The sequence below is a fragment of the Taurulus bubalis genome (assembly GCF_910589615.1).
Source record: "Taurulus bubalis genome assembly, chromosome: 17".
NCBI classification, from domain to species: domain Eukaryota; kingdom Metazoa; phylum Chordata; class Actinopteri; order Perciformes; family Cottidae; genus Taurulus; species Taurulus bubalis.
The window spans coordinates 471,137-486,312 of record NC_136605.1 but is presented as its reverse complement, the minus strand read 5'-3'; the positions used below and the strand labels follow the sequence as shown (position 1 = coordinate 486,312).

The 15,176-nt window shown below is 46.2% G+C and overlaps 1 protein-coding gene across 2 annotated transcripts; it reads left to right on the top strand.

The window, feature by feature from the left end:
• Positions 1-2,861: 2,861 nt before the first annotated feature.
• gspt1l (G1 to S phase transition 1, like) lies at positions 2,862-14,661 on the top strand. Of its 2 annotated transcripts, XM_079233292.1 has the most exons (15): positions 3,160-3,180; positions 3,981-4,030; positions 4,150-4,194; positions 6,578-6,829; positions 7,939-7,972; positions 8,063-8,140; positions 8,749-8,929; positions 9,470-9,624; positions 9,880-10,020; positions 10,111-10,204; positions 11,236-11,316; positions 12,899-13,072; positions 13,203-13,292; positions 13,455-13,623; positions 14,110-14,661. In XM_079233292.1, exons 2-15 carry the CDS (start codon positions 4,024-4,026, stop codon positions 14,160-14,162), a joined length of 1,554 nt encoding a protein of 517 aa, XP_079089418.1. In that variant the 5' UTR covers positions 3,160-3,180; positions 3,981-4,023; the 3' UTR covers positions 14,163-14,661. The 2 variants fall into 2 exon arrangements, with proteins under 2 accessions (XP_079089417.1, XP_079089418.1); XM_079233291.1 differs by lacking the exon at positions 3,981-4,030 and having other exon boundaries at positions 2,862-3,180.
• Positions 14,662-15,176: the final 515 nt, after the last annotated feature.

Sequence of the window (15,176 nt, the reverse complement as noted above, 5' to 3'; positions counted from 1 at the left end):
TTGAAGGATTTGTGTAGAAGTTCAGAGTCCAAACGGCCTCACACCACCACTGTGCTAACTCGCAGAGAGCAGCTGTTTCATGGTCATTTCCTTTCTCTCACACACACACACACACACACACACACACACACTCACACACTCACACACTCTCTCACACACACACACACACACACACACACACACACACACACACACACACACACACACACACACACACACACACTCACACACTCACACACTCTCTCACACACACACACACACACACACACACACACACACACACACACACACACACACACACACACACACACACACACACACAGGGTAGACCCTAGAGGACCCTGCACACTGTCCTCAATCCAACCCGTGGTCCTGGATGTCCAACCAAAGACCTCTAAGCTCTTACAGGAGCACGGTGACTGCAGCCGGCGTGAAAGGAAATGACCTCTGCCTCTGTAACCTCGTAGACATGTCCTCAGATGTGATGAGACATCTCTCTGTGTGACAACCTGTAGGATCCCTCTCATCACTCCTGGTCTAGAGGCCTTACTGTTTCTCTGTCTTCTGCTCCAGCAGGAAATGAGATGCACTATAAAACCACTTCTGTGGTCAGACACTCTTCTGTCGCCTAATATTAAGCATCTTAATGCAACTATACGCCACATGATCGATGGCGTCTCATCAGTGGATGAGTATCATTGATGTCATGCCTTTTGGAATTGAATTGGACCGAGTGGTTTATATGAGGTGAATAAACCACCTGCGTCCCTAAAGAGTTGTGATGTGTGGATTAATACAGTGGTGAGAACGACGCTTACTAAAGAATCTATGTCAGCATTATTGCACTTATTCTGTAGATGATTTCTTTACTCCTGTTCTTTATTTAATTTATGTCATGTGTAAGTGATTGATTTATTTCTGTTATTTGCTCCTACTGCAGAGCTAAATCTATAACGTCCGACCCTTACGGGAACATGTGTGATGAAGACCTTTCATCTGATTAGGGAAGTGTCCTGGACTCACTGTTTGAATGATTGATTGTATTTGATAAGCAGAATGTTTTCTACGACTAGTTTACAGAAAAAGAAACACTTTGATATGTTCTGTAAATTGTGTCTCAACAGAATAAATTCAAAGTTTTGTAGTCTTAAAGTCGTCCACGCCGTATGTGGATGAGTTACCTGCATGTTCCTCTGCGGCTGCTCCGGTGTGTCTTCTGTCCCGTGTGCAGTGATCCTTCAATGCAACGGGCATGTTGTGTTCAGGTTCCTTCATTTCATTTGTAGTTGTACACGAGTTCTAGATTTCTGGCAAACTGAGCAATAAATTAAAGTCAACAAGAAAAACAATTTCGGCATAAATAACAAAAAGCACATTTCAGACGAAAGGAAAATCACAACATGGAAAGGTCTGAGTGTATGAATGTGTTTTAAGACCTTTTAGCAACGCTCGACTGAAACTAAATCTACAGTTCTGTTTAATCTGAGGCCTTTACGACTTCAAATAAAACAGCAGTCAAACAAATAACAATGATCAAACAATAATACAGATTAACAGGGGCGTGGACAGAGGTCACATGACTTGTGTGTGTTTTCGCTTTCATTAAATTGGATTACATGTAAGGTGTTCCTCTTATTTTTTCCACATCTTGTAAATCCTGGATTGCTTTATATTGTGGTTGTGTTTCTTTATACTGAGTTGCTTTTATCCAAAGTAGAAGAGTAACTAGCTATTATCATATAACAACTAATAATAAGCAATAACCTCAGACTGTATGCTCATCTAAAAGCAAAGATGACGAGTTGTGTCCTTTTATTTTAGAGGTTTATCCCTTCAGGGCATCTTTTTATGAACCGGCCACTTCCTCTGGTTGAACTGGTAATGTAAAGCTTGGACTGCGTTAAAGCCTCAGGAAAACCATGGAAAACCTGGAAAAGTCATGGAATTTTTTTTTCCAGGTCTGGGGAAAAAAAAGAAATCCCAAAAGTTTAGTAGAAGTCATGTAAATGTGTTATATTCATGTGTTCATGACGTTTACGCTGAGTTTGAAATAATGAATATGCTTTTAAAAGAAAGACTCAAAATATAATCAGGCATGCATACAGGCATCTATATAAATGTTTATTCTTCTAATCAAACTATTTTCTCATTCATTTGTGTCATTTAAGGTTTACTGTATGCTTTGTATTCTCAATGTTAGTTTAAATACTACATTTACTCACTTTTTACTGCTTACACCCAGACTTCACTAAATGTTTGCTCATGGTAATTTGATTTAAAGTCATGGAAAAGTCATGAAAACCATTGGTCACAATGTGTATGAACCCTGTAAAGCTGTGATGGATCTCTTGTGGCCAAAAGTGAAATGACTACTGGATCAAATAAAAAAGGAGTTTAAAGGGAATACCTTGCTATAATTAACAATGATGGAGTCTGGTGTGTTGTGAAGGTGTAACCAAACCTGAAGCCATAAGTTCCTGTTGTAATAATTACCCACATTACTTTGAGTAAAGGTACATGTTTTAATTCATAATGTTATGATTAATGCACATTATATTAGAACAGTCCATCTCCATTTGCGCCAACAAAATGAATCGAGTCTGCGGTTGAAAGGTCAGAAACTAACGTGGCGAATGGAGTAACGGGCCTTCGGGGAATGTATTCTTCTTGCCCTCAGGAGTCTTTTCTATTCAGCGCGTTCCGCTTTGGAATAAGACTTCATTACCCAGAGGCCACCGCGTGCAGCAGCGCGTCAACTGACGGGCCGCCCTGGGCTCACGCGGACTGTCTCCGGGAGTGCTGAGTCGAACGTCCTCTCTCGTCTCCCGTCAGGAACCGGCTGCTGTAGTTCACCTGAAGCGGAGAACCGACGCTCCTCGGGCTGGGACGCTCTCACGCACTCCACGGGGCGACCTCAACATCCGGGTTCCGGCGGACATTTAACGGAGAACCATCTAGAAGAAGAAGTGAAAAATCCAAGACCCACGATGGACCCGAGAGACACTGCCCCTGATTCCTGGGAACAAGAGGACGATGCGGAGGCCACGATCGACGGACAGCTTGATTCCGCGTTAATGGCCCTAAATGTGAACGCCAAACCGTTTGTGCCCAACGTGAACGCCGTCGAGTTTGTTCCGACTTTTGGCGTGGACTCTCATCCGGACACTGTGGATTCTGTTGGTAAGTTCCTGGTCACGTTGTGGAGCTACTTTAGCTAGCTGCTAGCCGGCTAGCTGCTAGCATGCTAGTTGCTAGCTCGCTAGCCGCCGGACTGACACGCGTTCCTGGAAGCGCGACAAACTAGCTAGCTGCCGGGTGTTTGTCGTCCCGGTCATTCGGGTGGTTGTGCCTCGTACTGGATATTTAACTACAACCCGTCAACCCTGTCACTGTCACGCGTGGGTCCGATTGGAGAGCGACCCTTTAGCGTGCTGAACTGTCAGAGCTGTCTGAAAGTCATCAACCCAGCCGGCATTAGCTTGTTACACCTAACCGGCGCTAGCTAGCTAGGTAGGTAGCTAGTTAGCATGTTGGTTAGCAATGTGTGGTGAGCCGCTCAGTGTGAAGTCGATGCCTTTTTTTAACTAAGTAACCGAACTGTTTATTCTAAACAGTAAATAGGGCAAAGCAAGAGGCCCTTATGTTGAACACCCATGTTTAATTGTAAAACCGCGTAACTTCACTTCAAACTAAGCTCGTCATTGGAAATAGTTTTGGGGGAATGTAAGTATTTGGTGTGACGTGGATGTTCTGACGCATTGCTGGTCAGCATGTGTCACTGGAGACCTGGACCAGACTGAAGCATGCCATTAAGTACTCGTTTTTATTGAACTGTGTTGCTTATTTTCAGCATGCCATTGGTTTCAGATCATGTACTGTTGTCTCAAACTGCCATGGACATGATTACCACATGAAGTGTGTGTGCTCCATGTGGAGGTGCTTGACATGGTCACGGTTAACAGGTTCTTGTTTCCCTCTAGCCTTGACTTAAGGTGGCTTCTGAAGGCACAGTGAACCCTGTTTATGAAACGTATGAAACACTCTTTAAAACACACACTTTCCTCTTAATTGAGCCTGTAGCGAGAAGAGTAGGTCAGGCTCCTTTCAAATGAACTTAAAACATTAACCTCACTGTTGTTTCTATTCTAGTTGCTGTTGAAAAGATATCCACAGTGGAGGAGTCGGAGAGTGCCGGTATGTATGCAGTCTGTGTTTGTGTCCTTTCCCCTGTACCTTGTGTCACATGCATGCTGCTCTCATTGTCCTGACATGTGCAGACCCACAAAGAACGGGTTGGAACAAAGCCTTTAGTGGCTCTTGCATCATGAGTTCAGAGACCCAATTACTGATGACCCGTTTGCCTGAAAGCTCAATTCCCACGTTCTGTAGTCCTTCAGCCGTATTGACTACGCAGCTGCCTTTTGCAGATTAAGAACCGACCAAGTGTTTGACCACACACCCACTGAAAAGTGAGTTTAGTTATATATCAGTTAGTCTTTGGTTTAGTCTCAGGCTGACATTCAGACATTTGAATAAGAATGTGAAAAAAGCAACAACAAAAATCCTGAATATATTGTGTTTACACACGACGGCCACAGTTGAGTCAGGCCACCTTTTCTGGGTTGTATGCTTGTTGACTGTGCACACGTTGGTTTCTGTAACGGACATTGTAAATTATTATTATTATTATTAAAGCAAATAGTTCTGTAACAAAATATTTCCTCAGCCACTGGAAATCTACACATGGTATCCAAATGCAAGGATTTCTCTTTTACTAAAGATGACTGTTGCTTGTAACATGAAGTAAGATGTGAATGAAATAAGTGTAGCACTGTACAATATTTAGTTAAAATGTTCTCGCATAATTATTTCATCTTGTAGCTCCGCCCTAAAGCGTCCCCTGCTTTATGGTCTGTTTGACTCTAAATGACCATAATTTACTAAATGAACATCATGCTGTATTGAAGAAGACTTGAAACTAGAGATTGAGACATAAACTCATGTTTACAATGTTTACTGAGGGAATACATCAAGAGAAGTAGAGTCATTTATATAGACTTCTATACAACCAGAGGAGCTGAACTGACGACCTTTAGAAAGAATGTAGTGCATTCATTATACACCCGATTATTGTTTAACTTCCCTTCACTGACCCAGAAGAGTAACTCCGTAAAGCTTCAGTAGAGACTGGTGTGTGGCTGAAGGTTTGGGTGCAGCAGGTGAAGTAATTGGGATCATTATGCCGTGTTCACACCGGACGCGGCGCGAATTTGCGGTGCGACCAGATTACATGTAAAGTCAATCCACAGACGCGCTGCGACGCGAATTGGCGATTTATTCGTGCCGCGGCGAGATAGACGCGTTTGAGGCGGCGCGAACAGAACGTTTGCCCTGGGGCGAACAAAGCGAAGGACGCGGCGCGAATTCGCGTGAGTTGAATTCTCCCAACTCTGGCGGAGAAATCGCGTGACGCAAAGTTGCGGTAGCCAATCAGCGTTGAGAATCAGCGTTGAGAAGCTCCGCCCGTCACCACCGCCGTCTCCCCGTTTCTGAATGAAACTGCTGCTGCGCCGCCTGAACCAGCGCTGACAGCGGCTTCATTGAGACGCTGTTGTGGGACTACGGATAATAGTATGAACCCAGACACCATGGAGTTTGATGTTCCGACATATGTGGAGTTTACACAACAAGTATGAAGCAGAACTGGTGGTTATTTATTCCATGGTCGATAGCGGAAATGAAAGCTTCGTCTTGTCTCTCACAGAGGAAAGCAACAGAGCTAAGCCACGCCCCCTTCGCGCCGCGATTTTTCGCGTTTAGTGTGAACACCCTCTTTCACTCACGCGAGTAAACTTCCGCGGTGGACGCGGCGCGAAATTTCGCGTCTGGTGTGAACACGGCATTAGATTGTTCTCATTGGATGGATGGTCAACATGGTGTTCCTACATCACTCCAACCGTGTTCTTCACCACCACCTCTTTCCACAACGGCGTCTGGGTTCAGCTGTTTTAAACAACAAATGAAAATGCAACGTAGAACAAACGCCTAAACGTTTTCTCAATGGGAAAGTTGCCCATTTTCAATCACTGTTGGGTCCCTGCAGCACATGCAGATGACCGGCTGCCCTTCAGGGAGCCTGCTGCTCACGCTCCAGTATCACAAAAACCAAACGTGCGTTATTGATGTCGACTCCTTATTGTCGTTGACGCCATCTAACAGCCAATCGGCTTGTAGCTCCGTCACTGCGAACACTCAGTCAGACTGTTTGTGTCCTGGCTCCTCAATGGTGGAATGAGCTGACAGCAGGAAGTCTCTACGTCTTCCATCGCAAACTAAAAACACTTATTCTTCGACTACACCTTGAATAAGGAAGGTAGCGCCATAGCTGCACTCTAGTAGCACTTAAATGTCTCTTACTGATAGCACTTTGTGGTTTAACTTTGTTGAAGAAATTGTACTTTCTTGATTCTTGTTGTTCTGAGTTTGTCCTCATGGTTGAATGCACTTATTGTAAGTCTCTTTTGGATAAAAGCGTCAGCTAAATGTAATGACGTGGACGGTGTTTGTGGCCGTGCAGCTCCAGTGGAAAACGGCGACTCGGAGATGACCACAGAGGAGCCGTGGGACCAGAAAGAGGCCGAGCCGAACGAGGAGGAGCCAGGAGGCGGCCCTCCTGAGGACCAGGAGCCATCGGCGGCAGCGACTACGGAGGAGACGGCTCCGGAGATGATGGAGGAGGAAGAGGAGACGCTGGCGCCCAAAGTTCCCGCTACGCAGCCAGACGCCCCCAAGAAGGAACACATCAATGTTGTGTTCATCGGACACGTAGGTCAGTGGAGACGCCGCTTTGTGCCCATGTAACATTCAATAAATGACAAATATATTATCTATTAATATTTACTATTTTACGACTACTGTAATTAACAGCAAGGCTCCAGACTAAAGGCCTCACCAGAAATAATTTCAACCGTCCCAAAGTTTGCGTAACCTGTCAAGGATTTACCTTATCATCTTCAGTGGTTATAGAAACGCACTCATTTAAACAAATGATTAGCAAATACATGATTTACATTGTATTTAAATACTTGCCGTGTGTAAAAGTGAACGGCAAAAACAAAGTAAACATCAAACTGACTGCCGATCTGCTGAAAACCGTCTGGTTTCGATCGGCAGCTTATTGATCGCTGCATCTCTACATATTTAAATGACTCAAGTCAGATGTTGCTTCACTGCATTGCTGTTAGCCTTGTGAGCAGGTGAGTCAGGTGCAGCTCTTATTGCAGCGGCTGCGTTCCATGTCCCGTGTTTGTTAGTTAGCAGCTGATCGTCTGTCACCAGATGGCGCTCCACCGTTACTGAGGCGTCAGTGACCAGCTAACGTTATGGCTGTTAGCGCTCAACATGTTCAAACCGGTTCAGGAACTCCTCATCTGGTCGCACAGCATGAAGCTCAACATATCCTCTGTCTCCATATTGCTTCTTTTAAAAAACAAAATCACTGCTATGGGTCACCTTTTAGGTCCGTCTGGGTTTTTTACCAAGAAAAGAGTTTGTGAAATCTTTTAACTTCATTGGCTCCTCAAACTGTTGACTAAACCTCACATCTCCTCCCAGCCTCGTTCTGAATGGAGTGTTCCCCACAGCGAGAGATCTCTCTCTGAGAGGAGCAGCTAACCGTGTAAACCTCCAATCAATGACGACCAAACCAGTAGCGGCACATTTATCTGGTTTTTTTTTAGCTGGATTTGTGGTAAAAATATTGCTAATATAATGACTCGTTTAAGTATCTAACCATATGGAAAGAAATACCTACTTTGACCCCGCCGTGTTAAATTAACCCCGGGGTTTAGACATTCGAGGTTCCCAAAAGACAACTAAGACCTTTTTAATGTCACTGTTTTGTCGGTTCTAACCCCAGACTGTGTTCTTTATCTCCAGATGCTGGCAAGTCCACTATTGGCGGACAAATCATGTGAGTAGCCGTCTCCTTTCCTTGTAATGATCGAGGTGACATTCACCACATCAGGCTTTGACGCGTACGTTTCTGTTCATCCTTTCATAGGTATCTAACAGGCATGGTAGACAAAAGAACCTTAGAGAAGTACGAGAGAGAAGCCAAGGAAAAGAACCGGGAAACCTGGTGAGTGGGAACGCCGCTGTGTCTTTTAGTGGATGTAGAACATAGGAAGATGCTCTTTGCTGACCCAAATTAAATGTGATAGTCGTGAGATTTATCTCTAATTTAAATGTTTTAATTTAGTTAATATGGTATGGAGCCGTAGATTTGATAGATGTATCAGTATAGACGGGGTTCTTATGCTCATGGAAAACCTGGGAAAGTCCTTGAAGAAAATAAAATCCCAAAGGTTTTGTACAAGTCATGTAAATGTGTTATGTTCATTTACGCTGAGTTTGAAATAATGAATATGCTTTTTAAAAAAGACTGAAAACATAAGCAGGCATACATACAGGCATCTATATAAAAGTTTATTCTTTTAATCAAACTACTGTCTCATTCATTTGAGTCATTAAGGTTTACTGTATGCTTTGTGTTCTCATTGTTAGTTTAAATACTACATTTACTCTTTCATGTTACACTAAATGTTTGGTCATGGACATTTGGTTTAACGTCATGGTCACAATGTGTATGAACCCTGTTTTGGTGTAAACCCTGAGATGCAACCCTGAGAAACCATCTCTGATTTAATTGTCACCAGACCATGCCTGTAATATCCATTCTGCCTCCAGGTATCTGTCCTGGGCTTTAGACACCAACCAGGAGGAGCGGGACAAAGGCAAGACGGTGGAGGTCGGCCGCGCGTACTTTGAGACAGAAAAAAAGCACTTTACCATCTTGGACGCTCCAGGCCACAAAAGCTTTGTGCCCAACATGATCGGAGGAGCGTCGCAGGCCGACCTGGCGGTTCTGGTGAGTTCAGAGTTACAGCATTGTGGGACATCGGATCAGTACCTCACTAGTAGCTCTAGAAACTAATCGGCTAGGCCTGAATTTACTGAATGTTGTTGTTTTGTTACATTTGAAGCTTCTACTGAGGTTTGAGTGATGCTTTGAATGTCTGGCAAGCAGAAGTGCAGCGTTTGATTATTTTATGAATGAAGCTGCAAACTATTCGGCACAAACTCCCATAACCCACCCTGTCTGCATCTACATAACTTCTCCCAACCAGAGAGACGAAGGCAAATCAAACCAGGGAGGTTGTTTACTTTCAATAGTTGTGGTTTTATTACCAGAAGGTCAAGTTGTTTAAACATCAGCAACATGAAGTGAAGCCGTTGTTCAGCAGGGTTCCCACTCATGTCCCAGCCATTAAACACATGGATAGCTATCAAACCCAGTGCATGTTTACGGTGTGATCTCTGTGACGTTAGTTAGCTCCAGCAAAGGAATCCCTCCTGTGTGTCCGTAGCGTTGTAGACAGAACCACTGACTGACTGTGTGGCCTCCCAGGTGATCTCTGCCAGGAAAGGAGAGTTTGAAACCGGGTTTGAAAAGGGTGGACAGACGCGAGAGCACGCCATGTTGGCCAAGACGGCTGGCGTCAAGCACCTGATAGTTCTGGTGAATAAAATGGACGACCCGACAGTCAACTGGAGCCTGGAGAGGTGGGTAGATCACACTGATCGAGCCACGTCTGTAGAACATAACTAAATTAAAGCAGATGTTACTCTGGTTAAACTGAATCAATGTGCATGTCGTCCCTGTTGTGTTTTAACCTCATTTAAAGTTGCAGAGGCATGTGGTGCCTTTATGCATGCAAGTGTTCATACGATGTTAACACGCATACCTGGGCTTCAGGATATGTCCTACATGCACATGAAGGGTGTTCTTCATCCTTCCTCCTGTGGTTGAACCCTCAGGTATGAAGAGTGTAAGGAGAAACTCGTGCCGTTTCTGAAGAAGGTGGGCTTCAACCCAAAGAAAGACATTTACTTCATGCCGTGCTCCGGCCTCACAGGATCCAACCTGAAGGAGCCCACTGACTTGTGCCCCTGGTACACGTACGTCCTTCATCTTCCTCTCTGGTCTCCATGGTTACCGTGCAGACTGTTCGTCCGTGCTAACCGCGGTGCTGTTTGATGTTGTTGCAGAGGGTTACCGTTCATTCCACACTTGGACAGTTTGCCACATCTAAAAAGATCGGCCGACGGCCCGGTCAGGTTGCCCATCGTAGACAAATACAAGGTGAGGACACGTTTAACCTGCTGGGTTCATGCCTTCACAGCGGGGTCATGGAGCTTAAAACGGTTATTTCCAGGCCTGGAAAAGTCCTTGAAGAAAATAAAACCCCAAAAGTTTAGTAAAAGTCATGTAAATGTGTTATATTCATGTGTTCATGTCGTTCATTTACGCTGAGTTTGAAATAATGAATATGCTTTTAAAAGAAAGACTCAAAATATAAGCAGGCATACATACAGGCGTCTATATAAATGTTTATTCTTTTAATCAAACTATTGTCTCATTCATTTGTGTCATTTAAGGTTTACTGTATGCTTTGTGTTCTCATTGTTAGTTTAAATACTACATTTACTCACTTTTTACTGTTTACACCCAGACTTCACTAAATGTTTGGCATGGACATTTGGTTTAAAGTCATGGATCCATTGTTCAGAATGTGTTACATGAAGCCCATGAAAGGTTGTTGGTTTCAAGCCGCTGCCACAAGCAGCTCTGTGTCTGCGTCCCAAAGGTGTAGACGTGGGAAACACTGATGTTCAGAAAGGATTTAGAATGCCTTTAATTTGACAAATATGTTTATTTTATACATAATCTACTAAACCACACTTCACGTTAAACATAAAGAGCTCATCTAAACAGAATACAATTTGATTATGTTGGAGGAAAGGCACGGTCCAGCCAACACGTAGTAGTTGCAAAATCAAAACTACATTTTGAACCAATTGCATGAAAGGTGTTAATTGTGAAGTTAATGATGATTCATCTGGATTGCATCACATTCAATGGTTCAGCCCATCACCTCTGTGTGTTTCACAGTACACTGTAGTTGATGGTCTGATGATGTCACTGTTTAAATCTGCAGACAAACGTGGACCATTTGATCAGTACACAGATGTAACTTGTTGGTTTGTCCTGTTTGGTAAAGCTGAGTGTATTGAGCCTCTCCTGTTGAGGGAGGACACATTTAAAGTGCTCATCGCAGCGTTTGTACCACGTCTTCTGACACTCAACAACAGATTCCCTGTTTCTCTCCTCAGGACATGGGCACCGTGATTCTGGGTAAACTGGAGTCGGGCTGCATCTATAAAACACAGCAGCTGGTCATGATGCCAAACCGGGTAAGATATCCCACAAGCCCCTTCTCCATCCGCTGGAACCAAAAAGATGAGCAACGAGAAGGCAAACGATACCACAAACTATTCCTTTAGTTTCCACTGGCATTCATGTTCACTCTCTGTCCCCGCCGCTCTACTCTCTGTCCCCGCCGCTCTCTACTCTCTGTCCCCGCCGCTCTCTACTCTCTGTCCCCGCCGCTCTCTACTCTCTGTCCCCGCCGCTCTCTACTCTCTGTCCCCGCCGCTCTCTACTCTCTGTCCCCGCCGCTCTACTCTCTGTCCCCGCCGCTCTACTCTCTGTCCCCGCCGCTCTACTCTCTGTCCCCGCCGCTCTCTACTCTCTGTCCCCGCCGCTCTCTACTCTCTGTCCCCGCCGCTCTCTACTCTCTGTCCCCGCCGCTCTCTACTCTCTGTCCCCGCCGCTCTCTACTCTCTGTCCCCGCCGCTCTCTACTCTGTCCCCGCCGCTCTACTCTCTGTCCCCGCCGCTCTCTACTCTCTGTCCCCGCCGCTCTACTCTCTGTCCCCGCCGCTCTCTACTCTCTGTCCCCGCCGCTCTCTACTCTCTGTCCCCGCCGCTCTCTACTCTCTGTCCCCGCCGCTCTCTACTCTGTCCCCGCCGCTCTACTCTCTGTCCCCGCCGCTCTCTACTCTCTGTCCCCGCCGCTCTACTCTCTGTCCCCGCCGCTCTACTCTCTGTCCCCGCCGCTCTACTCTCTGTCCCCGCCGCTCTACTCTCTGTCCCCGCCGCTCTACTCTCTGTCCCCGCTGCTCTCTACTCTCTGTCCCCGCCGCTCTCTACTCTCTGTCCCCGCCGCTCTCTACTCTGTCCCCGTCGCTCTCTACTCTCTGTCCCCGTCGCTCTCTACTCTCTGTCCCCGTCGCTCTCTACTCTCTGTCCCCGTCGCTCTCTACTCTCTGTCCCCGTCGCTCTCTACTCTCTGTCCACGCCGCGCTCTACTCTCTGTCCCCGCCGCTCTACTCTGTCCCCGCCGCTCTCTACTCTCTGTCCCCGCCGCTCTCTACTCTCTGTCCCCGCCGCTCTCTACTCTCTGTCCCCGTCGCTCTCTACTCTCTGTCCCCGCCGCGCTCTACTTTATGTCCCCGCCGCTCTACTCTCTGTCCCCGCCGCTCTCTACTCTCTGTCCCCGCCGCTCTCTACTCTCTGTCCCCGCCTCTCTCTACTCTCTGTCCCCGCCGCTCTACTCTGTCCCCGCCGCTCTCTACTCTCTGTCCCCGCCGCTCTACTCTGTCCCCGCCGCTCTACTCTGAGGCCATGAACTCAGCCGTGCTTTGTGGGTTCGCGAGTGTTCCTGTCAAAGTGGCATCAGGCTCGGCCCTTCGTCTCCTGGCCTATTTATTGATGTAGAATTCGATACTTAACACTAAACTGCTAGAACCTGAATCATCCACAACACTAGTAAACACCGTGTAGCAGGGTCTTCAGCTGAAACGAGTGGTTTGTGTGTTTGTCGACGTAAATACTGACGACTGGTCGACTAGCTGCCTTCAGTCCTGCACATCGTTCCCCCTGGTTTTTAAACGGTGGTCTTTGTCGCCCCCTCCATGTTGTTGTCCTCCTGCAGCATGTGGTGGAGTTGTTGAGTCTCCTGTCAGACGACGTGGAGACGGATGACGCCCAGCCGGGTGAGAACCTCAAGCTGCGGCTGAAGGGCATCGAGGAGGAGGAGATCCTGCCGGGCTTCATCCTGTGCAACGCAGAGAACCTCTGCCACTCGGGCCGCACCTTCGACGCCCAGGTCGGTGGTCCATCCCTCCCGTTGCCGCTGTCTGGGTGCCTTTGAGCAAACTGCACCAGCGGCATCAGAGTGTTCATTAAAGTGACGACGTGTCCGTTCTACCTGCTCAGAACCTCTCTCTCCCTCACAGATCGTCATCATCGAACACAAATCCATCATCTGTCCGGGTTACAACGCTGTCCTTCACATTCACACCTGCATTGAAGAAGTGCAAATTACAGTAAGAGCTAATGCTAAGCTAACTGTTCCTCTGTTAGAGACTGGAATACTTATTTAGTTTTAGAGGTGGACGAGTGACGTGTGCTGCTTTCATCGGAGCGCTGGGCGTTAGCGGTGAGTGACTGCGTCACACCTGTGCTGATGCTCTGTCTTCCGCCTGCAGGCCTTAATCTGTCTGGTAGACAAGAAGACCGGAGAGAAGAGTAAGACACGGCCACGGTTCGTCAAGCAGGACCAGGTCTGCATCGCCCGTCTGCGCACGGCAGGAACCATTTGCCTCGAGACCTTTAAAGAGTTTCCTCAGATGGGACGGTTCACCTTACGGGACGAAGGTAGCTTCCTCCTGTCGATGTGCTTTAGATTAAACATTTAGCCTGTGAGCGCTGGGAGAGAACATGGAGATAAATGTGCGTCACAATTCCCCAGAGTCCAGTGAGACGTCTCTGACTATGTCGTTGTTGTTTCACCCCAAAGATATTCAGCTCAGTGATGCAGAAACATTGGAGCCGCTGACGACATGTTTGCATGATAAACGGCCGAATATAGCAGGGACTCATAATGTCATATTACTGACTTGATCAGACACGTATTGTAATTCATAGATAATTACTGTCCATGACGATAACTAGTGAGGGAAACCTTTAGATGTGTTGTTGGTCAGAATGAAGCTGACCAGAGCTGTGAGAAACGAATACCGTGACACCAATGTGGGCTCAGGCTCTGCACTCGTCTGCAGGTCGTGAACATTATTGTCACTCAGCCAACAGACGTTGATTTAGATATTTGACTGACAGATGTGACGATGTGTTGTTTCTCAGGTAAGACCATCGCCATCGGCAAGGTGCTGAAGCTGGTCGCTGAGCGGGACTGAAGAGCGCCGCGCTGCCGGGGTCCTCGTGAGAAGGACTGGGCGGAGCTCGGCCACACGGATGTCAGCGGCGCCGTCACGCCTCCTTCTGCGTGCCGACCAGCTTCAGAAAAGAACTCGTGACAAAGAACCCGTTTTTAAGCAAATGACACACCAAGATGAAGGCCACGAGTCAGCTTTCTCATATTGAGAGCTCAGCTATGCCATTCCACCTCCACTCTGGTCTACTCATTACACGAGGGGCTTTTCTTCCAATGTTCTTCTGCTTTCATCGATGACAAATGGCGGAAGATGTATCTGTAAACAGATGTGGACCAGGATCCTGCTTGGATTATAAAGGATGATTTTTCAGACGTAAATTGCAAAAGAAATGGTTTGAAAGAACTTAACCAGTTGAAACCAAAATGTTTCCCTCTGCCATACCCAGCTTTGGTTTCTCGTGGCGCTCCGGCAGTGTGCCTGAGCGCGTTCAAATGTTATTGAAGCAAACGACTATGACAATAAAATGATAAATTGGGAAAACAAAGTGTCATATTCATTCATGCTATACTTATGGTTTCAGAGTTCATGATGCACCATTAAACATGTCATATGGGGAGCGTTGCTTTTAAAGAAGTTCTCCACGGTATTGTTCCAGTGAGTTGTGATCGGTTCTGGTTCTAAAGGGAAACTCTGGAACCAATCTTGGCTCGAGACCTTTTTTTCTTTTCCCTGTTTTGAGTCGTCGTAGGAACCCCAAATTAATTCCAATACTTGTGTTTATTGTATGTATTTGTTCAGCAAAGTCTTGGGGAAAAAAATGTATATCTGCAAAAAAATAATCGGTTTGAAAAGATATTTTGATAAACTATGAACATCCATCACGATATGAGCAAGATTTCCCAGAAATCTCCTTGAGCGGTCAGTTGTTCAAACTGTACTATGGAGCCCTAACAGCAGCCCACATGCTAATAACACGGCTTTCTGGAAAGAGTAGGACCTAAAGAATCAGAATCTGCAACAAAAATCAGACCACAG

Bases quoted from the DNA above. Each gene is read 5' to 3' on its own strand.
- gspt1l (XM_079233291.1), top strand. From the start codon at position 2,988: ATGGACCCGAGAGACACTGCCCCTGATTCCTGGGAACAAGAGGACGAT. The intron at 4,195-6,577 runs GTATGTATGCAG...GTGGCCGTGCAG, and splicing joins GGAGGAGTCGGAGAGTGCCG to CTCCAGTGGAAAACGGCGAC. The intron at 11,317-12,898 runs GTAAGATATCCC...GTCCTCCTGCAG, and splicing joins TGGTCATGATGCCAAACCGG to CATGTGGTGGAGTTGTTGAG.